This window comes from Plectropomus leopardus, chromosome 24 (genome assembly GCF_026936395.1).
Source record: "Plectropomus leopardus strain MGB_pleo_1.0 chromosome 24, ASM2693639v1, whole genome shotgun sequence".
Lineage (NCBI taxonomy): Eukaryota > Metazoa > Chordata > Actinopteri > Perciformes > Serranidae > Plectropomus > Plectropomus leopardus.
The window spans coordinates 4,213,776-4,241,508 of NC_142199.1; the positions used below are offsets into that span (position 1 = coordinate 4,213,776).

The 27,733-nt window shown below is 37.7% G+C and overlaps 2 protein-coding genes across 4 annotated transcripts; one reads left to right on the forward strand and one right to left on the reverse strand.

The window, feature by feature from the left end:
* Positions 1–3: 3 nt before the first annotated feature.
* On the reverse strand, positions 4–19,724 carry osbpl11 (oxysterol binding protein-like 11). 3 transcript variants are annotated; one of them, XR_015775853.1, is made up of 14 exons: positions 19,266–19,722; positions 17,754–17,822; positions 16,287–16,462; positions 15,434–15,513; positions 14,234–14,422; positions 12,262–12,460; positions 10,956–11,101; positions 10,680–10,820; positions 7,348–7,795; positions 6,566–6,752; positions 6,233–6,415; positions 4,748–4,901; positions 2,416–2,557; positions 4–2,337 (listed from the first exon to the last, which is right to left on the reverse strand). XR_015775853.1 is itself a non-coding variant. In XM_088074338.1 (13 exons), exons 1-13 carry the CDS (start codon positions 19,379–19,381, stop codon positions 2,501–2,503), a joined length of 2,145 nt encoding a protein of 714 aa, XP_087930464.1. In that variant the 5' UTR covers positions 19,382–19,722; the 3' UTR covers positions 4–2,500. The 3 variants fall into 3 exon arrangements, 2 of the variants coding, with proteins under 2 accessions (XP_087930464.1, XP_087930465.1); XM_088074338.1 differs by having other exon boundaries at positions 4–2,557; XM_088074339.1 differs by lacking the exons at positions 4–2,337; positions 2,416–2,557 and adding an exon at positions 2,697–3,642 and having other exon boundaries at positions 19,266–19,724.
* A 1,088-nt stretch (positions 19,725–20,812) lies between these two features.
* LOC121962731 (glycerol-3-phosphate dehydrogenase 1-like protein) lies at positions 20,813–27,439 on the forward strand. Its single transcript, XM_042513004.2, has 8 exons — positions 20,813–21,181; positions 22,534–22,711; positions 23,621–23,761; positions 23,989–24,127; positions 24,211–24,323; positions 25,143–25,376; positions 25,760–25,866; positions 26,923–27,439. The coding sequence occupies exons 1-8, from the start codon at positions 21,141–21,143 to the stop codon at positions 27,017–27,019; spliced, it is 1,050 nt and encodes a 349-aa protein (XP_042368938.1). The 5' UTR covers positions 20,813–21,140; the 3' UTR covers positions 27,020–27,439.
* Positions 27,440–27,733: the final 294 nt, after the last annotated feature.

Consider the following 27,733-nt stretch of genomic DNA (forward strand, 5'->3'; position numbering starts at 1 on the left):
GTATACAACTGATACGCAATTTATTTGATTATTTTCCACACAGATCCATTTTTCTACATCAGGTTTCCTTCAATGTCAGTGCATTTCATAGGTCAGCAAGACAACCAGTAGAATCCAAAACCAAGAAAATGTCAAAACTAAGAATAAAAGTGCTTCGTCGACTTCTCTCAAGCACCGGATCTTAAAAGAAACACACACACACGCAGAAATAATACACACGCCATTGCTTCAATCAGGTCATGAAAATGCTGTGCTCCTTGACTGGAAGACACACACAGAAAGAGTTTGCATAAGGCACCGAGACGTGGAGGGAGTAGCTTATCAATGGCAGGATGGACTTCCTCTTTCTGTCGGGAATAGGAGCTGCGTCCTTCTTGATACCGGGCTGCTTTGGGAATGTGAGGCGGGGGACAAAGTTAAGTTTATCTCACGTACATCACAGCATCGGAAAGGAAAAACTGATGGGTTTTCAACGTCTATACAAAAAGTGGCTCTAAAAATAAGAGCAATTAAAGCGCAAAGATTGGAGATAAATACGCATTCAGAGAAAATTATATTTATTTGCATTACAAAACAAGCAAATTCGGTTAAAAGCTTTTACAACAGAGATTTATAAATTGAAGTGATGCAGACACGGGACTCATATTCCTGCTGCAACGAACAGAGACAATCTGCCTTCATGCAAAACCAAAGGATTAAAAATAAGAATGATTTTAATAGTTGGGGTCTCAGATGCATTCTCATGTGACGCAATCATCATTTAAAATTTAGACAGCTAGTCTACGACATGCCATTTCAGCTGCGTCACGCAATACGTCAGTATCGGATCAAGCATTTAATAAATGAGAATTTAGAGATAAACTGCACACAATGTCCCGGATATCAACCAAATTACCGCCTTTGAAAACTCAGCAAAGTGGTTTGATTTCTTTCAAAAACATGGGGGAAGGCAACCTGCAACATAACAAGCCAAAGCCCAAAAATTAGCCTGAAATTAGTAAAAAAGTTGCAAGAAAATTACCTTAAAATATGTCAACAAACAAGAGCATAACACAAAAACAAAACGGAAAATGACTGAAAAAAGTGCATTTTTTTTCCTTTTTTGGGGGGATAATTTTCAAATAATTTTCTTTTCATCTTCTACTTATTTCTTTTTTGGTACATTTTTGGTTTGATTAAAAAAAAACAACAAGACATGGCTCAATAATCTGCAAAAGAAAATTGTAAAAAGAAAATTACCTGAAAATATGAAAAAAAAAACCCATAAACAAACATGAAAATGACCTCAAAGAAATGCTAAAAAAGTATTAATTTTATATATTTTTGTGTTAAATATAAAATTAAAATAACTTGTTAAGTTCTGGGACATTTTTCTCTAGCTTTGGGTAATTTTCTTATAATCCCTTCCTTTAAAAAAATATGTTTTAGGTAATTTTCTTGTCAATTTTATTTTGACATCAAATTGGTTTGATTTCTTGCAAAAACATGGGGGAAGACAGTGAGCAACTTCACGACATGGCTTAAAAATTAGCAAAAAATTGCAAGAAAATTATCTGAAAATAAGCAAAAAAAAAAAAAGAAAAGAAAAGAAAAAAACAACACAAACATTATTTTTTAAAGAAAGAATGCATTTGTTTCTGAATAATTATCAATATAGTTTCCTGCACATTTTTTTAAATTTCTAAACCAATTTTCAGGTGTTTTTTTGTCACCCTTTACCAATTTCTTGCAATTTGTGGGAAATCTCTTGCCAAGTTGGTCATGGCCTTTTCACCCACTGTTGTCAAAATAAATCGAAACAATCTGCTCAGGTTTCAAAGGGTTAAATAGCTCGTGAAAAGCGCAGCACAAGAAAATTGATGTTTTCAGGCGCAAAATCATATACAGCAACTTTACATTCCAGCACATTTAAATCCAATTTACAACATCTTCACAGCATCACATTTATCAGACAGTATTTTCATTTCTTTGTTTTTGTTATGTTGGATATCTTATTTTTGGAAATAAATCAGCTGATGTCAGCGTGAAGAGAAAATGAACCACATCCAGTTTGATCAGCTGATCCCCAAACTTTCATCAGACTATCTTAAGGCTGTGTAAATATAGTACCATTACCTGTACAAGAAAGTTTTCATCGACATTAGATTATAAAAAAACAGCAGTACAAAGGCTTGTACTTGGAGGCTTTGTGAAAATCACGAGCGAGATTCGAGAACACCTTCAGTCATGCTGTCTCTCCGTCCTTCACCGCCCTGTTGCATTCATCTGTACGTCAGTGCACATCATGCTCTCATTTCATAACCACGTGTGTGTGCGTGCTCACGCAGACACACACACCTACACACACACACACACACACACACACACACACACACACACACACACACACACACACACACACACACACACACACACACACACACACACACACACACACACACACACACACACACACTCCTGAATCTACAATATCAACATCCCGAGATACAGACTGAGGAAACTAGGATTTGAACGCAGAGTTTTTCCATAGTGGTTTGTGATAGACCCAGCCTTCACCCTGCAGGAGGAGAAGAGACTTTCGTCAAAGCGTTTATATAATGAAGCTCTTACTGTTTGTTTTCTGCAAAAATTGCACTTTTGGGCATTTACGACACAAATTAGAGACACTAAAAATAATCCACGCTTGGAGACAAATCTATGGATAACCACAGAAATCCCGTACAGTGTTGTTTATTTACGTGACGCAGATTTTCGGGGGCTTTAAAATAGCTGAGTGCAAGGTGAGAACGCTGTGAACCACAGAAGCTCCAGCAGGAGACAGAAATTATGCTGGAAGTGATTAAAAATGTACTCAGAGTCTGCACAGGTGCTCTGCTTGTCCTCACTGGTGTCTCCAGCTGCAGCGTCCTGCGAGGACCACAGCTCCACCACAATTTTATTTGTAATAATAAACGTATAAATGCTGTCTGCTGTGTCATCGAACATGCTTAAAAAAATAATCAAGGACCACCACATTTATTTATATATTTTAAGCGGTCTACCAACTGATGTGCATGCATTGGTTCGACAGTCAGCAATGCAATATCATCAATGCAAGATGAAAACATAAATATAAATCACAGATGCTTTCTGTCGGCGTCAAAGAGCACCAGGCAGACGATGGCAAGCAGTCAGAAAAAAACAGAGACAATGAGGAAAATGTTATTTACTCGGGAATGAATGAGCAGAGCGTAAATGTTTTGGATTTCAGAGAAACTAGGGGTTAACAAACAAAGCAAATACATTCGGAAATACCCGCAATGAGATAAAAACTCAGAATTAGCTGCTTTGTTTAAACAAGATTTAACTGAAAAAAAAAACCAAAAACATGTATGTACAATGCTGTTTTGTCGGGAGATGCTGTGTCTCACGCTGATGGAAACTTTTTTAATCAACAAAACTCTGCTGGAGGAGAAAAGGCGTCGCACTCATCTCCCAAACAATTGAAGCAAACAAGCATGCAAGCTGTGAAATGTTAAAAAAATGCTGAATAAAACCATCGTCTGAAGTAATCAAAGTGTTCAGAAGACCCGACGTGCCGAGCTGTTTTGAAAAACGTCGCCGGCGTCGTGTTTTTTAGCCTCGTTGTACCTCCTGTAGCTCCTAGTGTGGGAGCCGCGTTCATGTGTGAAAACAGAAAAATCACCAAAAATGTAGTTTTAAATCCATAAAACCAGGCTAAAAACACGGCAGCAGTGTTTTGTGTGTAACTAAAAAACTTCACTCGACTTTCCATCAGCATGTGGACGAGCAGATAATGACTGAGTTTTCATTTTGGGTGAACTATCCCTTTAACCAACAGCGAGTAAGAGAAACTCTTATATATGTAATTTGTTTAATCATGACTTAATTTTATTGTATTTTATGTTACTGTTTTTGCACCTTGTTATTTTAATCATACTGGACACTTGTTTTTTATCATCTAAAATTTTATTATTTTAATATTTGTAATTTTTTTACGATTGTATTGGTCTTTAGTTGCTTTTACTGTACCTCACAGCTGCTGTAACATTATGAATCATCCAAAAGTGGGACAAACAAAGGATTAGATTACCTAACCTTACCTTATCTCATCTTATCGTACCTTACCTTACCTTATCTTATCGTACCTTACCTTACGTTATCTCATCTTATCGTACCTTACCTTACTTTACCTGATGAGCACAAGCATCTATTTTGTTTATCAACCTTTTGACGGCTGTTTTATACTTTTGTTAAGATGATGTTTTTAATCCACGTTTCATGGCAGTTGGGAGAAGTTTGCTTTCAGCGCTTGAAGGCAGCGACATCCCTGACATTTTAGGAAAAAGATCATGGTTTGGGTTCAAATGCAAAGATTTCTTGATGGCTAACTTATCCCATGTGTCGTTTCTTGTGCAAGTGAAGTCAATTTTAAGTGAACTTCAAAAGCAAAAAAGAAAGTGGTGGCAGCTTCTTCTTCTTTGCTCTGACCTGATACGATGCGTTAAATGGGAGCATTAATGTTTTAAACTGCACGTGGTCCCTTTTTAAATTAAAAAAGAAATAAAAAATGAGCATATGATACAGTCTCATATTGACTGCAGGCCGCTGAAATGAGTTGAATCGAAACGTATCGAGGCAGACTTTGATATGTTGGAAAGTGTCGTATCGTTGCCCAAAGGATCGATACATCATATCGTGATAAAACTGGTGATTTACACCACTAATATTTTTTTAATTCTCTCACCTCTCTGTCGAAGTATCTGGTCCTCCATGCGGTTTCGGTCTCAGCCCGGTGCCTCTCCTCCGTCCTCTGCCTCTCCTCCAGGATCCTCTTGTGCTCCGTGGCTTTTTCGATGTCCTTCTGCCGCAGGGACTCTGTCACGTGCTGCCACAGGCGCCTGTAATGCAGAGAGGTGAGTATGACGCCACAGAGGCACGCACAAACCCGAGGGCTGGATTTGGACTCCTTCCTGCTGAAATATCTCACTCTATATCACTAAAAGTCTGCTATAATGTCACATTTTGTTGAATTTAAATTCATAAACAGCACTGAAAGCGGCTGTAATCACAATCGAGATCAAGCTAAACTATTGTTCCATAAATAGAAATTTGTCTCAAGCTACAGTCCTCTGCAAAGCTGCAAAACTTTAGAGACAATCGGCTGAAACAAAGAAACATGAAACACAAAAAAACAGACACAGATTACACTGATTACCCCAATAAAAATGTCACCTCAAAATAAGCAACGTTGACATGGCCTTCATGTTTTGCACCTGTCCTAAAATATTGCACCAGCCTTTGCGATTACAATAATATCGCACAGTACAATAGCAATGCAATTTAATAAAGATAAAATAATAATAATTCTTTTAAAAAATCAATGACGATGACAAGCACAAGGAATAAAAGTAAGATAAAATAACAATAATAGCAAATCTAAATTTTACAAAATGATAAAATAAAATAAAATGATTATAATAAAAGCAAAATAAGTTAAACAAACCACAGCTATTATACCGGGATCGGTATAATAGATGACAAGCACAAGGAATAAAAGTAAGATAAAATAACAATAATAGCAAATATAAATTTTACAAAATGATAAAATAAAATAAGATGATTATAATAAAAGCAAGATAAGTTAAACAAACCACAGCTATTATACCAGGATCGATTAAATAATAAATAAATACAAATAAATATAAAAGGAAAATAATGACATGAAATAAAGCACATAAAGAAGATTAAATTACAAGGGTCGCAAGGACTGTTAAAAATGCTAAAATTGGGCAGGTTGCTTCTTGATTTGAGCTACAGAAGCTGGGAGGGAGGAGAGCTAAAAACGATTACTTTTGTATCTGATGAATTGTCAGTAATTGAAATGTAGAGCTCAGTTACTAATTTTTACTTATAAAAATTTTATATAAATTTTAAAAAAAGATAAAAAAAATTTGGTTTGCTGAGAAGCTGTGAAAATCGTCCCCATGAACAAATGAAATTTTAATAAGTAGTTTAACATTAGATCCCTGGAACTTTGGTTTGAAGTGAGGATAAAGATGGACCAAATGTCGCCGAGAAGAAAAATAATTGGTGTATGTAAAAAAATAAAAAAAATAACCTTTATGCAAGTCATCTTAAGAGTTCGATGCACCTGTGAACATTTACATAAAAAGTATTCTGAGTCCTGAAAATCAAAATACAACACATAAAACCTCGCCAGCGTTCTGACCTGGACTCGGTTGGTCCCTGCTTCTCCACCGGCCGAACGCACTTCCTCGTAACGGGCAGCTTGGTGACGTCGACCACCCTCGTTTCTCCGCTGGTGTAGCTGAACTCCAGGACGCCGTTCCACTCGCCCTGCACTCGACACACCACCGCGTTGGTGGTGTTGTGCTTCACCTCCGCTGTTACCCTACAGTCATATTGACAATATCACAAAATGTGTTAAATATTCAAAATATTTTCATTTTATGTCAATTTTTCAGATATAGCTGCTATTTCAAACATACGAAGAACATTACAGTGACATCAATAACAACTCGTAACTCGGGGAGGATCTCACTTGTGTAATTTGCCGCCGTAAAAAGGTTTCGTCTGGAAGGTGATGATCGCCGAGTAGCCCGACTTGGCGCAGCTGATGTTGACTTTGCCGCCCAGCTCCACCCAGGGGACGGTGAGGATGGAGCGCGCATACGCACAAGGCAGCGTGAAAGTGTACTCTTCGTCGTGCTCCAGCAAATATAGACAACCTGGAAAGATAAATCACGAAGAGAAACACAAGCTACAGTTTAATTTTAAATGTAATAATTCTAGGAAACGAGGAAAAATGTCCAATGGACAATATTTCTACAGAACGCACAGAAGAAGAAAACAGAAATATAAATCTAAATCTATTTTTAAAATAAATTAAAAAAATTTTTTTTTTAAATTTTTTTTTTTTAATTTTTGGGGTCATTTTCTTTAGTTTCTTAATTTTCTTTCTTCAGGTAATTTTTGTGCAACATTTTTATTTTTATTTTTTTACTAATTTCTTACTTTTTTTTAACTGCTGTCTCTCCATGTTTTGATAATTAGAACAGAAGTTTTTCTTTTTAGCTTTTGCATTTTTTCCCCACTCACTTATTGGAAACAATTTTCCAAATCTACTAACTAACTAACTCACACCAATTTGCTCAGGTTTCAAGATTTTAAAAATCTGAAAAAGGCAGCAAAACCTCAAGGATGCACAGAAGTCACCTTTTCCTGGGATGCAGCTGATAAAAGTGACGTTGTTTCTGATGTATCAAATAATTTTTGAGATTGATGATTATAAAACACACATATAATTAAAACCGTGCTGCTCACCTTCCCCGATCATGGACACGCCAATGGACATTCCCATGAACTTGCTCTTGGTCCACACGTGTGTGTTCACACACATCCGCCTCTCCTGGCATTCAGCATAGAAGCCGGACACAGGAGGGTGGTGGGACACCTGCTCCGCCACAAAGCGTACTTGGTAGGGGTCCTGGGAGGCGGCCGGGTCGCCTCCCTGCGACGCCTCCTCTGGTTTCCTGGGAACCTTCCAGGAGCAGTGGAAGGTCTCGCCGATGATGGGGTTGTAGGGCTTCTTGGCGATGGCGCCCTTGCGGCCCTCGTGGAAGGAGGTGAGGTAGTACTCCACAAACCGGACCATGCGGTCCTCCGGGCTGCTGCCGTCGGTGATGGCCACGAAAAGGTCCGGGTGTGACATGAAGTCGGCGTACATCTCCAGCAGAGAGCGCTTCTCCAGTATAAAGGTGGGGAGAACCACCTGGGAGGAGCATCAAAACAAACACCGTCACATTTAATTTGAGTTGGAACAACACAGGATGACGAACTAAAACAGGCATGCTAAAATGTCTGTATTTACCCAATAAACGTTTCTGGAAATCAACTTTTAAAACCACACGGTTAATAAGTACCCATAGATCTACTGCTACTACTGCAGTATTGGGATTAGCTCCACAAGATGTGCATTTTAATCGTCAGGTGTAAAGATGTAAAAGCCTTTAAGCTTTGGGTTAAAGACTTAAAACATCAGCTGATTTTGGAGAAAAAGTGCTATTCTGCAAGAGGAATGTGCTCAGAAAATGTAGAAAAAAAATGAGCAACACTGTTATTGCAGTAATACTGATCCAATATCACAAATATTTATTTGTAATCTTGTATCAGTTTATTTAATTCTGTTTGTAAGTTTTCCTTTCTACTTATCTATTTTCTTTTAAATGTGTTTATTTATTATTTTTCTTTCAATTTAATTTATTTTATTTTGTGTCTCACCTGAATTTATTGTCATTATTATTATATTATTGTTTTCCAAACATTTTCATGGACCAAAATCCAGTTTTTTTTCATGACTTTCTAACGACCCACAATCATGGAAGATTACTTTAACAATTTCACTGAACGCAATAAAATTCCATGACATTTCCAAAACTTTCAAGGACAGTCCTATTTCCATGACTTTTTCAGGTTTTCCGTAGGAAGTCGTGTCCATAAACTTCCATGTTCCACCTCGTCAAACTGATGTATTACTGCACCAAAATATTGCACTGTTCTTTTAAGTGGCATAATTTCGAGGAAATTACATCATTGAAAAGTTTTAGGAAGACAAATTTAATGCTGGTGAGTTTTGATTTTCTTTTAAAACATTATTTTGGAATATTTTTCTTTCAAAACTTTTCTTGTCAAGCATAAAATATCCACCTTGTTGTGTAAAAAACATTGTGAAAACAGTTTTTTTCAGAATATATTTGCATAAAACATGATTTTTTTTCATTAGCTGTTTGGTATTATTCATCCGTATTACTTTGATTTTTTCCAACACATCACAGGATGATATCTGGATGCAATCGGTAAAAACAATGTACCGCAGCTTGCAAAATATGTTTCATTGCAGGAGTAACAAACTCTTCAAGCTACAGAAAACACATTTTTCCATTTGGTGCATTATCACAATAATTAGCATCAACAAATAGAGCAAACCACAATGTAACGTACACTGTGCATGACCCCGAAGTCACAGCGTCTACTAGATCTCCATCTGAGATAAGCCAATGGATCCACCAGATAACTGCGATAAATCAGAAACCCAAGAGGGGGCTATCAAAATACTAGAACAAACTGGACACTGGAAGATTGAATGTCGATCCACGACTCGACTCTCGGTGTTATTAAGTGTGTGTGTGTCCAGGAGAAGTAATTACAAAGCAAGAAGTGCTCACTGCAGCCTGTGAGGTCATTACAAATCACACTACTGAAAAACAGACCGAACAACCTGATCTGACACCGCTTCGTCTATTCAGACTCACTGCAAACTCGTTCCAAGACTTCAGACCGACTTGTGGCCGTCAGTTAAAGATCCTCCTTCACCACGATAAAAATGGGAAATAGCGCTGACTCTGCAAATTCAGATATGCATTCATCTGGAGACCCTTTTCAACAAACACGGCGCGCTTTTACACGTGTGACGGCATTGCTCATTAATAACATTTACACAGCTTTATAATACTTGTACTTCACTGCCTTCACACTTTTTTTTTTACATCTGTGTTATGAAGAAGAATGCCAAAATTAATTCACTGAACATCCTCACGTGTCTATAGGTGACACACACTTAAATTTAATGCATTTTAAGGCCTTTTCACAAGTATTTTTAACCAAATTTGAGATCATGATGCACCGCATCTTCAATTTTTTTTATATTAATGCACACGGCTACTTTTTCATCAATAAATATGAGAAGTCAGCGAGCTCCGTTCTCCCACAATTCAATGCATCCACAATGCAAAAGCACTGCAGAAAGACATAAAGGTAAGTAGAATATATGTGACACCGTGCAGATTTGGGTTTTATGTGGGAATACGGTTATTAGTAAGTTTGGATGATCTACATTTTGCCAACGTGTAAGTGCAAGTAGAAAGCAAAAACACAGTATCAGGTTCAATGACGCGGAGTGCAGCTCTCCGTCTCTCGTCCTCTCCACATCCCTCCCGCCAAGAAACACCACACGCCATAAATAACAGCAAAACACCGCTTATTTTTGCTAATTACTGAAGTAAGGATCACTCATTTAAGCCAAGTGTGAGTTTACTTTTCTTCTAAAATAAAAAAACACATCAAGAAACAGCTTTTTAAAGGTTTTTTTCTTAATATTTTGCAGAGCTATTCAATTGTTACACATATAAAGTGGATTAATTATAATAATTGATGTATTTTAAGTGTGCACTATGCTGCGGTTATTTAAGAAATAAGAAATATTTAAGATGTACCGGATTGGGACGCATTATCGGCAGATACTCAATATTAAATATTGTCTGGGACATGATTGGGACATGCCTACTTTTTCTGTTTGAAATACGTCATTTTTGAGAAGAAAAAAGCAGAGTGCTTGAAACCTCACAGTTTGTTACGAATGCAGCAGGGTTCTTACCTCCTACAGCATGAGTACAACTCAACTCAGATTTAAGACTTTTTAAGACTTTTTTAATGCCACTCGGAAGCACCAGCACTGAAAAGACCTTTCATACCCGTAGGACTGAAGATCTGACAACATGATCCTCTCGTGATGCTCTGATAATGACAGAATTATAAAGTTTGTGAAGAGTGGCGGGGGGTTGTTTTGCTGCTTGGCGGTACACGGGAACTCGACCTACCCGCGTGAGGTCCATGCCCAGCTTCAGTTGGGACAGCAGGTGTAGGATGACGCTGCGCTCCTCCTCCACAGCACCCAGGTCCTCCTCCTTGTCTGTGAAGGAGTCCTCCGCCTCATCCTCCGCATCGATGTCTTCCTGTTCCTGAGAGACGAAAAGGGATGGGGGGTGATGGGGGGTGTGATTTCGTCAACCTGCTTGAGTGACTCGACAGAGGTTGAAAGAAAGTGGTTGTAAGCGTCCTGCTGGGGGAGAAGGGGTGTCGTTTCGTGGTCTTACCCCAGAGAAGCTGCAGGACTCGGGGCTGCTGAGCTCCAGGCGGCTCCCCTCCAGCGCTCCTTCCCCCGTCGTGAAGCTGCCCAGGGAGCTGCTGCCGTTCTTCAGGATGTCCGGCAGCTTGGGCTCCAGCCACTCGATGGTGGGTCCTGCCGTGGACGGGGAGTGCACAGCGGCAGGTTCAGACGCACTCATGGTACAATCCCCCCCTCCCTCCCGAGTCCCCTCGCAGCTGCACACGCACACGAGGCGTAGCTCTACACTCGGCCTACACAACGACCTGGCTGCTGACTGGACAGATGGCGATTCCTTAGACGTAGATGAAGAGAGTGTAACCCGACCCCTCCGACACAAGACAGGTATCAGGATACTTTGGCCCCGCCGACAGGAAACATCCCCGTCCTCTGATTGGCTGGACTGTCGTGAGCATTTTTTTATGCATGTTTAGAGGTGGGCAGACCTCATTCAAATTCACCTTGTGCGTCGTCGGACAACTTAATCTGATTGGCTGCTCCGGCCTAATGAAAAATACATCGAGTAATGAGATCTACTGTGAAAAAGTGGGGCATTAGCTGCTCGTTTTCACCATTTCAAACCGTCCTGAATAGAAAGTGTAGACATATCAGCAAGTTAGACACGTCACTTTGGCTTCTCTCACAAACTGGGACGCATGTTTTTCAATACGGAGCCAATTTAGAGCTGAATTCTGTCCTCGTAGCTTTACCGATGGATATTTAACCATCTGAGATCTCGTTACCCTCGAGACGGATGGTAAGAATAGGTACTGTTCCCTATCAATAATGCACAATAATTCCACTGTCCAGCCAAAGCAAACTGTTAGATTGGGTGCAGGCCTGCAGGTTCAAGACTATGATTTGTCTTAAGGACAACGTGGAGTCTCAGTCATTCAGAATGAGTCTGAAAGCAGAAACACTCACTTCTGAAAAACATACCTCAGCAGGCATTTACTTTTTCTCCCTGTCAGATTAACTCACAAGTTAAAACTAGAACAGAGCTTTGACAACCAAAATCAGGTCATATTTGAGTCCATATGGATAAAAAAAAATCCTTTAGGTGTTCTTGAGGTATCGTGTTCACAAGAATGGGACGGATGGACAGAAAACCGGAAACAAAATACCTCTGCGTGGTGAAAGCAGTGGCTGGGGGCATTTTGTTTTCGTAGTTGTCCGTGCATCCCCAAAAAACACAGCTCGGCAGACAGTTAAATTTCCTCCCGTTGCAAACAAACCGAGAGAAAGCATCACCATATTCAGAGAAACACTATACACACCAGCCCCCCTCCACTCACCTCCCAGGGAGCCTCTCTGCCTGGCCACCTGCTGCAGGTGCAGGATGTGCAGGCACTCGTTGAGGCAGTTCATGGTGGCCATGGAAGTGGCCTTGAGCATCAGCAGATCCTGGTCCAGTGGGGAGAGGCCGGGGGCTGCAGGCAGGCCCTCAATGCTCTGGATCAGGTCTCTGTGCTGGCCCTGGGCCTGCGTCATCATCTGGACAGAAGATAAGGAGGATTGTTTGGTTATTTGGGGCAAAAAAATATTGTCTGTCTATTTTTGTTCAAATTAGATGAGATCTTTAAAACTGGCTTTTTTTCCTTATCTTTGCATGAAATCCATGTTTTGAGGCTAAAGCAGTGACATAATTCTTAAAAACACGCTTCTGCCTTCATAAGCATTTTGCCCTCAGTTTTTTCCATTTTACAATAAACTCAAAGCCTGCAAATGTAAAGTAAAGAAAACAGCACCCTCTTGTGGACAATCTGTATCACTTAAATAGGTCAAAGTGAAAAAGAGAGTCCATGAATACACAGATCTAAATCAACAAACACCCAACTGTAAACTGAAGCCCTATTCACACAGGACTAGTATTACCTGGCAACTTTTAGCAATTTGTATTTGAATCTGTGAAGTCCGTAAAATGTCTAGTAAAAAAAATCCACCACAAATTGCCTCCCATATTTCACCAAGTACAGTGTGATAAAACTAGTCCTGTGTGAATCGGCCTCTCGATGATTTGGGGTCGTATTTTGGATTTTGATTTTCTCTGTGCTTCCTTTCTGCCCCTTTCCTGGTTAGAAATTATGACCAGGCTATATTGGCAATTATAGAAAAAAAGGTTTTCAAAGCATTTTGGGTGCAGGACGCTCATGTTGCTACACATGGAGACCCATTTGGAGAAGGAGCAAGTTGAAATCAATGCATGGCGCAATCAGTTCTGTTTGTTCAACCCACATTTAAAAGAAAAAAGGGACATTAAATTAGTTAGGTTTCTTTCAAAAACATGGGGAAAAGGGAATGAGCAACTTAACAAGATATGGATCAAAAATGACATAAAAAGTTAAAAAACATTTTCTCATAATCCTCCCTCCTGCGGGTCAACAATTTTTTAAAACTCATTTCTTACAATTTGTGAGGCATTTCTTTCAAAATACTGAAAACAAAAAATCTATAAAATACTAAAAATGTGCAAAAGAAAAAAAAAGAAACAAGGAAATGACCGGACCCCTAAAGAAGCACAAAAAAATAGATTTTTTTAAAAAAAAAATCTCTAACACAATTTTAAATACATAATTATAATAATTGTGAATATAATTTTCAGTTTTTTTAATTTTCCAATCATTTTCTCTCGCACCGTCTTTCTTCTTTTTCAGGTCAAATTTCTTGCAAATTGCGGGACATTTCTCGCTCATTGCCTTTTATGCATGTTTTCAAAATAAATCAAATGAATCTGCTTGTATTTCAAAGACTTAAATGCTTGTGAAAGGTGCCTGAGCGTCAGAAAAGTGATGACTATCCAGGTTTCAGAAGGTTAATTTAATATTTGCTTGCGTCTATTAAAAGAAGTGTGATAACATCAGCTACAGTGTTCAAATTAAGTCTCTCCTCATTCTCATTTTAAATATAAAGACAACTGAGACATATTTTAATGAAAGTGGGAGAAAGACTCATGGGGAAGGGGCAGGTTAGGGTTAAGGAACTCAGAAAAGATGCAGGTGTGTTTTCTTTTTTGTTTCTTATCTGTATCCCTTACTGTCTGTTTCAAAATAGTTTGTGTTCATTTGTGTTATTTGGGTTATGGTTATTTATGTCTTGGCCATATTGACAGCAGTTATTGGTTGATGTAAACCTGCAAGTTGTGTCAAACATAAATAAAAACAATATCAACGATGTGTTAATGAGTGTTTCTATAGGATTAAATGTTCCTGTCAGAAACACGTGTGAGTCAGCCTAACATGCTCGCAGTGTGTCTCTGTCTTTCTGTACCTCTCTGGCGTCCATCAGGTGGTCTGGCAGCAGAGACCTCTTGCTGGAGTAGAGTGACGAGCCCTTGTTGACCTGCGACCAGCCGAATAAGGAGTTGGGGTTTTGGCTGGGCCGGCGCACGGACATGGGCGAGCTGCCGCTGCCTTGAGACGCCATGGAGTAGCTCCGGGACTTGGGTGGGGGATTACTCTGTGCAATGCAAAACGTTCATTTTGTCATTTCCAAAAAATATGACCCACTTTTACATAAAGCTCCTGATTATTTCCAAACACTGCCAAAAAGAGAGCCTGAGGGAGTTCTGTGGTTTTTGTTCTCATGTATCTCAAAACCATTAACATAAAATGTGAGCAGCACAGTGGTCTGCGGATCAATATCCAGATCAATACCAGTGATTACTGTGCTGACACACAGGGGAAAACCTGATACATGTTTAGATAAACATTAATATTTCACAGATCTCTGGATGTTTGCACGGCTGTTGGCTTTGCTTGATTGTTGCTTTGGCATGCGAGAAAGGAAAACTGGAAAAACTGAAGAATGTCTAATCAAATCTGCTCTGTGGCAATTACATTTTTATGTTTGATTATCACAAGCAGTGAAGTGTGGCAGGCCTTTAATTAACCCTTAGCCCCCCTTTAATATTACACATAATCATATCACTCTGCACACAAAATGCACTTTTCAAAAGCAAGCTTTGAAAAATATTATACATTAATATTATTTTATATTTTCATCGAGTTCATTTTTTAAGCATGCATTTTCTCCATGTGCCAAATATGGTTAAATGATGTCATCTCTGTTGTTTTCGTTACCTCAAAATGACCTGCTCCATTTACAAGAAGTACGCAATACTGTCATTTAGTAAACGCAACAAAAACCACAAAGATACTGCAAAAGAAACGAAGAGAGCCAACAGGGATTTATGTTTGAGCGCTGGGAGAAATGGAGGAATACCTGAACACCAATCGCACCTATCTGTTTTTGATATCCCATAAAACTGCCTCGCAAAGCCTCTTCGATGTTCTAAAATCACTGTAAACAAGTGATTTATTGCTTAATTATACACATCACAAGAATGTTTGCATTGACTGTCAGTCAGTCTAAATACCACACATTATTTCCCCAACTACGTATATTAAATCACTGCATATTTGCGCGCAGGCGCAATCAATACGTCTGTTATCAAGCACATCATCTTACCTTCCCCATGGCCTCTGTGTGGTGCTGTGTGCAGATCTGCAGTCGGCTCACCCAGTGCTGCCTCTCTTTGGCGTCGGTGGCTGAGAGACACACACACAAGAAAAACAAGACGGGTTACTCTGAGAAGATCTTACTCAGCATCGATTCCCGTGCGATTCTGCTCCACCAGCAGCACATAATGGAAAAAATCCAGATCAATATTGTATGAACCTGATGGATGGTGATGACTGAGAGCCTGAAGGAGGAAACGATACGGTGAGGAGCTCAGAGAGGAGCACATAACCGAACTGTAAGGAGCTAAAACAACAAGTTCACAGGATGCATCTTATGGCCTGCGGGCCAACTCTGGCCCCTGACAGAGTGCTGGCTGGCCCCCCAACCATTTTATAATTCACAATAAAAGTAAAGTGATTCATGCTGGGAAATGTATTTGTACTTTTAGTACACAGAGACTGCTAGAGAAACAAGAAACATCCTCCAATCCTATGAAATGTCCTAAAATCCTAAAAATGTCCTAAAATCCTAGAAATGTCCATAAATCCCAGCAATGTCCTTAAGTCAGAGAAATGTCCTAAAATCCTACAACGGTCCTTAAAGCCTGCAAATGTCTTAAAATTCTGGATATGTCCTAGTATCACAGAAATGTCCAGAAATCCTAAAAATGTCTTACAATCCCAGAAACGTCCTCAAAATCTTGAAAATGTCCTAAAACCCTAGAAACAAGAAATGTCTTCAAATCCTACAAATATCAGAAAAATCTAGAAATGAAAAACGAATGAGGGACTGGCCCCAAAGTAAAGCTGAGTATCTCCGGTGTAGACACATGACTGCTAAACAAATGTCAGGCACCCACCCCTGAGCTTGTACTGCTCCCCGCTGATGGCGTTTACAGTGAAGGTATGCGAGTCCTCGTCGCTGGGGGAGATGACGGCCCCTGCCAGCGGCAGCATGCCACGGGGCTTCTGCGGCCGTGACTGCTCATTGACAAAGTACTCCAGCAAGCCCGCTTCATTGTTTAAGACAAAGAACCTGAAAACAACAGAGACAATGTTAGCCTCTCACACAAACCAATACGCCATTACTCGGATTGGATTAGACCGGATTACAATAATGGACTTGGCTCAAAGTTGCTGGTGAAGAGAGCTCCTGGTTCTTACTCTCAACTGGGACATAAAACATTTTAGTTTACGTTAAAGAGATGGTTGTATTTTTTAAGACAGTATATCCCATACAGTAGGGGTCAGTCAGTGGGCCCTGTTTGGAGAAGCACGCTGGGGTCCGACACAGAGGCGAAGCGATGTACTGCTGTTGATGCATCAGCAGCAAATGTACTTAACGACCTAAAAAAATCAATAACAGTTTACATTTATGTTATATTGAGAGTATTTTCACCACTTTACCTCCCCGTCAGACAGCTGTTAACAGCCTCTGTCCTCCATCTCCACCAGACTCCATTGACAATTACAGTAATTTCAGCTTGCAGAACACAGGAGCTGCTGGTTTATCTCTGCTTCAATTGGTCCACTAGTTACTGTCATTGTGTGATTTTGGCAAATGTGAACTAACTTTACTGAACGCCAACGTCACACAATAACACCAACAAGAAAACTGCTCAAGGCAGCGGTAGACCAGCAGCTCCTGTGCTAAGTGATGTTAAATCACTGGTTTTCTCAATGGAGTCTGACTTTGAAAAGAGCGATGCAACGTCTGCATTTTCTCAGTGGAAAATAGGGGTGAAAAGATGGTGAAAGAAAGGCAACAAGCAACTTGGCAAGAAATGTCTTGCAAACTGACAAAATTACTAGATTTACAAAATTAGTAAAAAAAAAAAAAAGCTTGGAAATAAATCCAGAAAACTATATTTATAATTGTATTGTCATTAATATATATTGAAAATTGTGTTGCAGAATTGTTATTATTTTTGAGCACTTTTCTCCAAGTCATTTGGTTTTTTTTTGTATTTTACTTTTCAGGTAATTTTTTTTTTTTTTATTATTTCTTGCTAATATTTGGGCAACTTCTCAAATTTCTCATTGCCATCTTCCCATGTTTATGAAAGAAATCCAGCTAATTTTGCTCGGGTTTTCAAGGATTTAACGGATACTCTTTTTTAGGTGGGACTTTTTTGGGAGGCTAAAATACATTTTGTTGCTCAGCCATCTATTGCAGAACATCGCTTAGCTTCCATGTCAGCCTGCTTCTTCAAAATGTGGGTGCGCCTTCTTACAGTTACTCTGTGCAATAAACTGTCATTGCATAAGTTGCCTGTTCAAAAAATCTTAACTATCCCTTCAAACTCTGAAGGGATAGTAAAACTCACCTGTATTGCCATCCGGTCACAAGGTTGGTGTATTTCATCAAATAGCCGTCAATATTCTCCATGTGGTCACTGGAATAAGAGGTTATCAAGAAAAAGGAGACAAAGAATACTTTGTTAAATACTTGAACCGAGTACACACCCATGAACACACAAAGGTGAAAGCACTCATTAATCACACAGCAGTGCCCAATGACAGATTTTCTAGGTGTGTAAGTCACCAGAGTCTCCACAGTACAATATTATCATCATACTTAAGTCACTATTAAGGTTGCAACAGTATGAGATTTTTACGGTGTGATAACCATCTCTGAAAATAAACCTGGAGCAACACCATCTCTGTTGCCGCTTTGAAAAGTCTTTTACAGGTATTAAAATCTTTGAACCGTGAGCAAATTGGTTAATTTCTTTCAAAAACATGGAATAAAAGGTACTGAGGAACTGGTAATTTTTCATACATTGCAAGAAATTGGTAGATTTAGAAAATTACTTTAAAAAGCTAGGGGAAAATGTCTAGGGAAAAAGGAAAACGTAAGGGAAGAACTGTATTTATAGTTATCATAATGACATTAAAAATATGCTCCAAAATTACTATAAGTTTTCAGCAATTTTCCCAGGTCATTTCCTTTTTTAAACTTTCATTTTTGTTTTTAGATTACTGCTATTATTTTTATTATTATTAATAACTAATTTTCAGGTAATTCTCTTGTACTTTTTACTAAATTCTTGCAAAGTTTTGAACATGGGAAAAGGGCAAGGAGCAACCTGGTAATAAATATTTTAAAAATTCCTAGATTTAGAAAATTATTACTAAAGAAGCTAGGAAAAAAATATATTTCTAATTCTAATTACAGATTCAATATTATATCAGAAAATTATCTTCTTTTTTTTGCACTTTTCCAGGTCATTTTTTTTTTTAACTTTCTACTACATTATATATATATATACATATATATATATATATATATATATATATATATACATATAAATAGTTTTTTTATTTCACTGATTTTAAAGTCCATTTTTAATTTTTTTATTTTTTTTTTCACATTTTGGGTCATTTCTTCTTTTACTGCTAATTCAATTTTGTTTGAAAGAAATCAAGTGAGACTTCTCAGGTTTGATTAATAACTTATATAATTATAATATTAATAATTTAAAAATCCATGTGAAATCCGATTTTGTTTTGTTTACTGTCTTTTAATTGTAGGTAAAGCACTTTGTAACTTGACTTGAAAAGCAGTTTAAAAATAAAGTAATTATTATTATATTGCTACTCTAAAACATCACGACATTATGCTGTATTGATTTTTCCGACACCTAAGATTTGCCCGTATTACTTCATGTCATCAGTCTGATTAGAAACCAAATTTTCTCATAAATATAGGACAACACAAACCCATGATGACAACAGTTTAAAAACTGTATTTATGACAACAACGCTCTGGCTGGGTAAACAAAATACACCTTAAATCAGTGAATTTCTGAGCGTTAGCATCACAAACACCCACCCACCTATACTGCCAGCTCTTGGCACTCGCTCTCCCCGAGCTGGGGGTCCTGGTCTGGGGTAATACATCCAGCTTTCCTTCGTTTTCCGTGATCCGGATCGCCGTGGTTTCCCCTTGCATAGTCACCAGCAACGAGACCTCCTTTAGACGCAGCCTGCTAGCGCTGAGCTAACCTGTGAAGCTAGCTGAGCTAAGTCACCACAGATTTGTTTTCGTGCCTCCTTTTAAAACTCTAAATAAAGCTGTCGGTTCATAGCTTATCGACACACCCAAAACCCGCCGGACTGTTAGGTGGCTGATATAAATAACGAGTGATAAAACATGGTCTGTTCTGCTGACACAGGGAGTAGCCTGTTAGCCTGCTGATGCTAGCTCGCCTGATATTTACTGTTAAGGTAGGAAACCAGTCATGTGACCAGCTCGCGAGCGCAGGCTTCCGCGTATCGATTTATTGAATAAATTAAATTTAAATACGTTATTATTATACATCTGTTACCATAAACGAAACCCTTTTAATCCTAATTCGGACAAAATAAATAAATAAATATATGAATACAAAAAAAATAAAATGGTCAAGGAAAACGTTTAAATAGAACTAAACCGGAAGTTGACCAATTTTTTGTATTTTTTTATTTTCTTTTAAATTATTATTTAAGACTGGTATTTAAGTCGATTAACACGTAAACAAAACAACAACAACAACAACAACAAAAAATAACCCACACTCTTTCTTTTCACATATTTAAATATAGAGTCGTTGAATTGTAGCTCTAATTCAATTCATCTTTAATAAATATAACTATTTTTTATTGTTTAGATTGAAACTGAAAAAAATAAAATGCAATCTATCTATCTGACTATCTATCTATATCTATTTATATATACATACACCAAAATTATGGAACAAGGACAAACTGTTTTACTTAAAAAGATTTTCTTTTTTGTTGTTGTTTGTTTCAATTATACTGTGTTTAAGCTAAATGATAAATAAATAATACATCTAGTATTCAGATATTTCGCTTGTTTTTTGACTCATGTCTGATGCAAAATATTAATTTGTGTATTTATTTGGTTACTGTAACTAATTCACTTTTTTTTTTCATATGTACCTTTTTACATATTTAGACACAGGGTCATTCAATCGCACATTCAAATTACTTTCATATGTATTACATAAGATTAAATGCATCCCTATGATTCAATTCCTCAAAAATATTTAGGTTAAAACAAATACAGTCACTTGCATTCACTAAGCACGTGCATTTTTTTTGTTTGCAGTGACAATATTTAGACTGAATAATGTGAAGAAAAAAAAACAATAATAGCTACACCATTAAACATGTTTAACGCATACATTTTCACATATTTCTGACATATTATTAGTTGTCTGCACATATTCATTTATGTATTAATGTGTGTGTTTGTTTAGTGCTAGGTGTGGGAGAGAATACCATTATTCTGAAACGTACCGGAAGTATCATTAAATATTCTGTGTGTTTTGACGTCGGCTGGCTAAGAGAAGACGTGGAGGGCGGGTTTCCATATTTCCTGTCAATACTTAATAATAAATGACCGGTAAAACGTTAATGCACTACACATGAGGTTTTCCGTCCTTCTCTTTCACCGTCTCCGCTCTGCTATTTAAAGCAAACCCTGCAGTAAATATAACCGGTGTGAAAAAGGAGAAAGCACGCGTTAAAACGGCTGTGAGACTTGTTGCAGCGCGTTATCGTGTAATTTCCACTTGAGAAAAGGAGTGGCGACACGCAGGGGAGGGGTGAAACGGTGGGAGAAATATACAAGGCGTATGAGGAAGTTATAATAGCTAAGAACAACGGGTCTCCACATCAGCCGAGCTGCAGGATTTTACGCTTTAAAAATGCCTCCAAAGAAAGTCTGCATCGTCGGATCTGGAAATTGGTAACTTTGCATCTGTCTTTTACACGCATCAGAAACAAACCCGCTATTTTTTAGTATGTGGTCGCATACAAACGCTATAGTGAACGCGGGTTGTGCATGTAGCAGATCGGAACACGTAGTGCCAATATGCAAAATCTTTATTTTTCGCGTAAAAAAGCAAAGTAAAGGTACCGCACACGCAGCCCGCCATCCTACTTTACAGTGAACATTTTAGCCAGAAGGCTACAAGCTGAAACATGTTCACTGCTCAAAAAAAAACCAAAAACAAATGGAAGTCTTATTATCCTGCTGTATGAGTAATAATGACCTTTGGATACTTTAAACCTTTGAAATCCGTCCAGTTGATTTCTTTCATGAACATGAAAAGAAGGTGACGAGCAACTTTAGAAGAAATGGCCAAAAAATGAGCAAGGAATTAGTATTACAGTTACAAGAAAATTATCTGAAAATCTGCAAAAAAGAAACTTAGTGTATATATATATATATATATATATAGTTTATTATACAGCTTAAATATTGTTAAAAAAAACTATCTTTTTTTTAAATTGCTTGTGCTTCCTCAAAGAATTAATAATGTAGTTTTCTGGACATTTAATCCTTTTTTTTTTTCTTTTTTTTTTTTTAAATATGTAATAATACCACCAGCTAAATGTCAGGTCATTTCCTCATCACCTTTTCTTTTTTGTTGTTGTTAATGTTGTTGTTTTGTTTTTGCAATTTATGGGACATATCTTACCAAGTTTTTTTTCCCCCATGTTTTCGAGGTTTAAATGCTTGTGAAAGATGTCTGAATGCAGTACAAGAAAACTGCTTTTGATCTCCCAATGCAACATTACATCATCATATTCTTCACAGGAGGACGTTTTGTCCCCAACTGTACTTTATTTATCAGAGAAAGGTGTGATTGAGATATGACCCTCCCTGAAGCTTAAATTAAGTACAAATTACAACCATTTAAAGTTAAATGTAAATTCCTTAACCAAAAAAAAAAAAAAAAAAATCTGACTCCGGAGCACTTTACTTGAGGTGTGTCACCCTTTTTTCACCACCTCCTCCCCTAAAAAAAAGACCTGAAAAAAATGCTTGAAAGTATGATAATTTTGTAACATACAGTTTTCCCCAGTTTTTTTTCTTGATTTTTCCAGTACATTTCCCCCTAGCTTTATAAAAATAATTTTCTAAATTTACCAATTTGTTGCAGTTTGTGAAACATCTTTTACCAAAGTGCTCAAATCACACCAATTTGCTCAGAGTTCAGAGGTTGTGAAAGGCGTCTGAAAGCAGCACGGAAAGCGATGTCTCTGTCAAAGTGTTGACACAGATTGTCTTCTTATGTCTTTTTCTCTCCCCAGGGGCTCCTCCATCGCCAAAATAATCGGGCACAATGTCAAAGGATCTAACCGCTTCGATCCAATGGTGAACATGTGGGTTTACGAAGAAATGATTGATGGCAGAAAGCTGACAGAGATTATTAATACGGAGCACCAAAACGTCAAATATCTGCCGGGTCACACGCTGCCCAGGAATGTGGTAAGTGCTGCGATTTTGGGAGTTTTGACAGACAGCCAACTTGTTCCAACAGGTGATGAAACATGTTCTGCTTGAACAGGAAGACATTACTCTGATAAGACATCTCAACTTTGACCCATTCATGTACGCAACTTTATCTCCCTTTAAAACGAAAGTTTCCTTTTAGTCAGACATAAATTGTGTGCAACACTTCAAATACATAACTCAACTGCAAAATACAGGAAGCTTTCAATGACAGGAAATGCAAAGCATGAGACCAAACGTTGTCCTACAAGAGAAATAACGTTTCATAAAAATTTTAGGTTTATATATGGAGATTTATTTACAATATATTACATTTTTTATGGTTTAGTTCAGTATTTGTTACTTCATATTGAGGTATATATTATTATAATATATATTTATTGTATATTTTCCCCATGTTTTATTGTAAGCTTTGAGCTGCATTTCATTTATGACAGGTACTATATAAATAAAATTATATTTTCACTTAATATTATTATAAGTGGCTAATGAAGACAACATTTTTAAAATTTTTTTCTTGTATTGTTTTGTATTGTCAAAGTTTTTTTTCTGTTATATATAATTTTGTAAATATAATTTTATATTATTATTGTTTTACTATGTTATTGACTTTTATTTTAATTATTTAATCTGACATTTTAATATTTGTTTATTATTATGGTTGTTTATTACCCATGTGTGCTCTGTTTTTGCTGTATAATGCATTAATGATAATAATAAAAAATCATTTGGGAGCTAAGATCATACATTTCAAGGCTTGACTTGGATACGTAAAATTACTGACGGAAAGAAAGCAGGAAACCGGTGATATGTCAACAGGGCTTATTAAAACTCACGTCACATTTGTACCGTGTGATTTGACACTCTTTAACTCCGCCTCACCAGGTCGCTGTTCCCGACATCACAGAAGCCGTCAAAGGAGCAAAGATCCTCGTCTTTGTCATCCCGCACCAGTTCATCAGCAAACTCTGTGATCAGATAAAACCTCACATCACGGAGGGAACCATCGGGATATCACTCATCAAAGTAAGATCCTGTTATTGTTCTTCATGGCAGATTTCCTCGCAGCAAAAAGGGGAAGCAGCAGATTACTGTCACCTGACTTTGCTTTATGTTTTTCTGCGGCCACGACATCACGGGACGTTGTAGTTGCACAACACAATAACCACAATAAAGCCTAAAATATCCAGTACCTCAAGGCTCTGCGGGGCAAAAATGAAACTTTCTTCTATTGTTTTTTTGTTTTCATTCAGGGCATCGATGAGGGACCAGATGGGCTTAAACTCATCTCAGACATCATCCGAGAGAAACTGGAGATCGAGGTCAGCGTCCTGATGGGGGCCAACATCGCCAGCGAGGTGGCAGATGAGAAGTTCTGCGAAACCACCATCGGTTAGACACTGAAAAAATTTGCTGACTACATATATATATAGAATGACATCATGTTGGTTCCTAATAATTTTCTTTTAATACAGGGGCGAAAAATGAGGCAAACGGCCTCATTTTCAAAGAGCTTCTTCAGACTCCCAACTTCCGCATCACTGTAGTTCAGGAGAGTGACACAGTGGAGCTGTGTGGAGCCCTAAAGGTAAATACAGCAACATACTGTGAATATAAAGTAATTATTTACTCATTAAAGGAACAGCTCATCACCCAGAAGACCATTTGTATATAAATTACTCACCCTGTGTTATGTTGAATTTGTAAGGAAAAATGTGTTTTTCTCACACGCCAAAGAATGTAAAGTCTTCAAGTCTCATTTATCCAGTCCCATGATCAGTATGTCCTAAACATGTGCACTTTTGCTAAAAAACGAAACAATAGAACGTATTGGGGCTCCCTTCAATACCAGACTCTATCGACAAAAACAATCTTTAATCTCGCTGAATGCAGGAGCTGCTGTCTACTGCATTAGTTTGTGTTAACTTGGGAATTTTGTGAATCCGAGCCAACTGTTTAAAACACCAAAGTCACACAATAACACAAAACACTAACTGAGGCAGCTCCAGCTGCAGCTCAGTGGTGTTAAATTATTGGGGTCTGGTGGCTTTGAAAAGAGCAATATAAATCTGAGTGTTTTAGCAAAAATTCATACATTGTTTTTTCAGAAGTACTGAGCACACGACTGCATAAATGACACTTGGATTATGCTGCACACGTTGTGTAACAGACTGTAAAAAGGTGTTTTGAAACAGTTTTAGTTCTGGACTCTTATGACTTGGATTCGTCAAGAATTTTCAGTGTTTTTCGATTCTTCATTCATAATGCTGACATGCAAGAAAAACACAATTTTCTCTACAATTCATAAAAAAACGGGGTGAGCCACTGATATACAAATAGTAATAAAGGTTCCAAACATCAAATCTTCTCTCAGTATTTTAATTAAAGGTCTATTTTTGCATGTCAGAATATTGTGGCAGTAGGTGCCGGATTCTGCGACGGCCTCGGTTTTGGCGACAACACCAAGGCGGCGGTGATCAGGCTGGGTCTGATGGAAATGGTCGCCTTCGCCAAGCTGTTCTGCAAAGGCGAAGTGAGCTCCACAACCTTCCTGGAAAGCTGCGGTGTGGCCGACCTCATCACCACCTGCTACGGGGGACGAAACCGCAAAGTTGCAGAGGCCTTTGTCAAAACGTCCAAGGTGCGTCCCATTACATCATCAACGCCAGAGACATAAACATCAGCACTGGCCTTACTGTTAACTCTACCTTCTTCTTCTTTTTAACTACTTCAGAATTGTCAGTTATAGCAATTTGTGTTGTTATTTTTCCTGTATTTAGAAGTCTTAATATCAAAGACACATTTTTTCTTTTACATTTTTGCCCCTTTAAAATAGCTGCAAAAATACATCAGCTATTTTAAATATATTTAATATAGAGGCCACATAAGAAAGGATGATGTTATGATAGGTTGCATAGTATTAGATGTCTTCATTTTACTGCTGAAAAGATAAGTCATAGCTCTGGAGCATGGTTTGTTGCTCAAAAACAATGTGAAATTATCCCTGTGTGTGTTTTTCTGCAGTCTATTGCTGAGCTGGAGGCAGAAATGCTCAACGGGCAGAAGCTGCAGGGCCCACAGACCTCAGCTGAGGTCTACAAGCTCCTTCAAAAGAAGGACATGGTCAACAAGTGAGTCCGCTTGATTCTAGAAAAGCTGTTTAAAGGCCCAGACACACCAAACCGACTTTAAAGTACTAGCGGCAACAAAAGCCAGCTGTTTTGTCGCCTCATGTCGCCTGTTTCTCGGCCAGAAAGTTTCACAGGAACACACCACAAATACTACAACTAACGGCCAACCAGCACGTATGATCTCAACTAGAACAATCTAAACAAAATTGTTAAATTCAGACTGTTAAGTGCAAAAAAATGCACCATTGAAACTCACTCAAACTGCAATTTTTGATCCCACAGCTATCAAAGCATAAAAACATGCACTGTATTAATTCTGGGCTTTTGCCTTAATATGATGTTATTTCTACCATAATTGGCACATGGAGAAAATACATGCTATTTTGACTTTAAGTGAAAGAAAATCTCTTCACTTTTTGTGTTTTTTTGTTGTTGTTGTTTTTTCATCTAAAAGCAGAGTGGCATCATGACAAAAACCTGGCATTTAAAGGGTTAAAAATTGGAAAATTCATAAATATTTATATATTTATGATTAGGACTAATGTTGGTTAAAAAAAAGGTCAAGTATAAAATATAAATATCAACGTTGTTGCTAATTATTGACATATCCTAGGCTGTGATAAAAAAAAAAAATTAAAATCTACTTAACATGTAGTATATTAAAAAAAAATATATTTTTTTTTCCATCTAAAAACATGGCATTTGAAGGGTTAAAATTAGGAAAATGAATGACTATTTTATATATATGATTGGGACTGATGTTGGTGAAAAAATAAATTTAATAAAAGTAGAGTAAATAATATCAATGTATATATTTTTTGCGCGCAGAGCGATACGACTGAGTGTAATATTAAAGCGGGCCCTTGAAAAGCTTGAAAGCATCCTAATGCAACATGAGGGGAAGTTACAAGTTAAAATGAAGTAACACTGTGTGCAGCTACAGTCCTCCTCCTGCTGAGCTCACGTTAAAAAACCTGTCTGTCCTCTGTTCTGTGACCAGTGTCCTCTAACAAACATCCTAGAAAATTAAGCCTAAAAATCTGTTTTCTTCTCCAGGTTCCCATTGTTTTCTGCCGTCTACCAGATCTGCTTTGAGGGTAAAGAGGTGAAAGAGTTCATCACCTGTCTGCAGAACCACCCAGAGCACATGTGAACACATCCACCGCTGCTCCTTCAATAGCAACTCACTGCCACTCGAGGGCGGAAGAGATTCATGAGACAGAAACGCACAATACAACAAAACCCAACCAAGAGCACTTTTACTCTATTTTTATCAGTGACTTTTCGTAATGGAGATTTATTAGCTTTAAAAGCATTTTTTTAATTAATTTTGCTCTTATTTTGTAAAAATCTTTTAATTTAGCTGGTAGAGTGGGTTAAAGAACTACTTTTAAGGCAGATCACTGTTCTTTTTATTGCCAAAAAAAGCTATAATTTTTAATAAACTTAATGCAATCCTGTTTGCCTGATGTACCTTTCACTACATGACAGTTTACAATCGCAGATTTAAAAAAGGATTTTTTTGTCATTGTGTGTTGTTTTCTCAATAAAATCAATGTATGAGCAATGGAAATTGTCTTTTAACCCTTTAGATCCTGGATTGACATTGGTTTTGCATTTAAACCTATAGAACCAGAGGAAATTGGTTTGATTTGTTTTGAAAACATGGGGGGAGGGCAATGAGCAACTTGGCAAGAAATGTCCTAAAAATTGCAAAAAAAAAAGTAAAAATACATGAAAATTAGCTGTGTGAAAATTATTAGATATTATAACCCAAAAAATGAAATAATTTTCAGAAAACTGTTTTTAATTCTTTATATTTTATTATTTTTTTTAATTTTATATGTATATATATATATATGTGGTG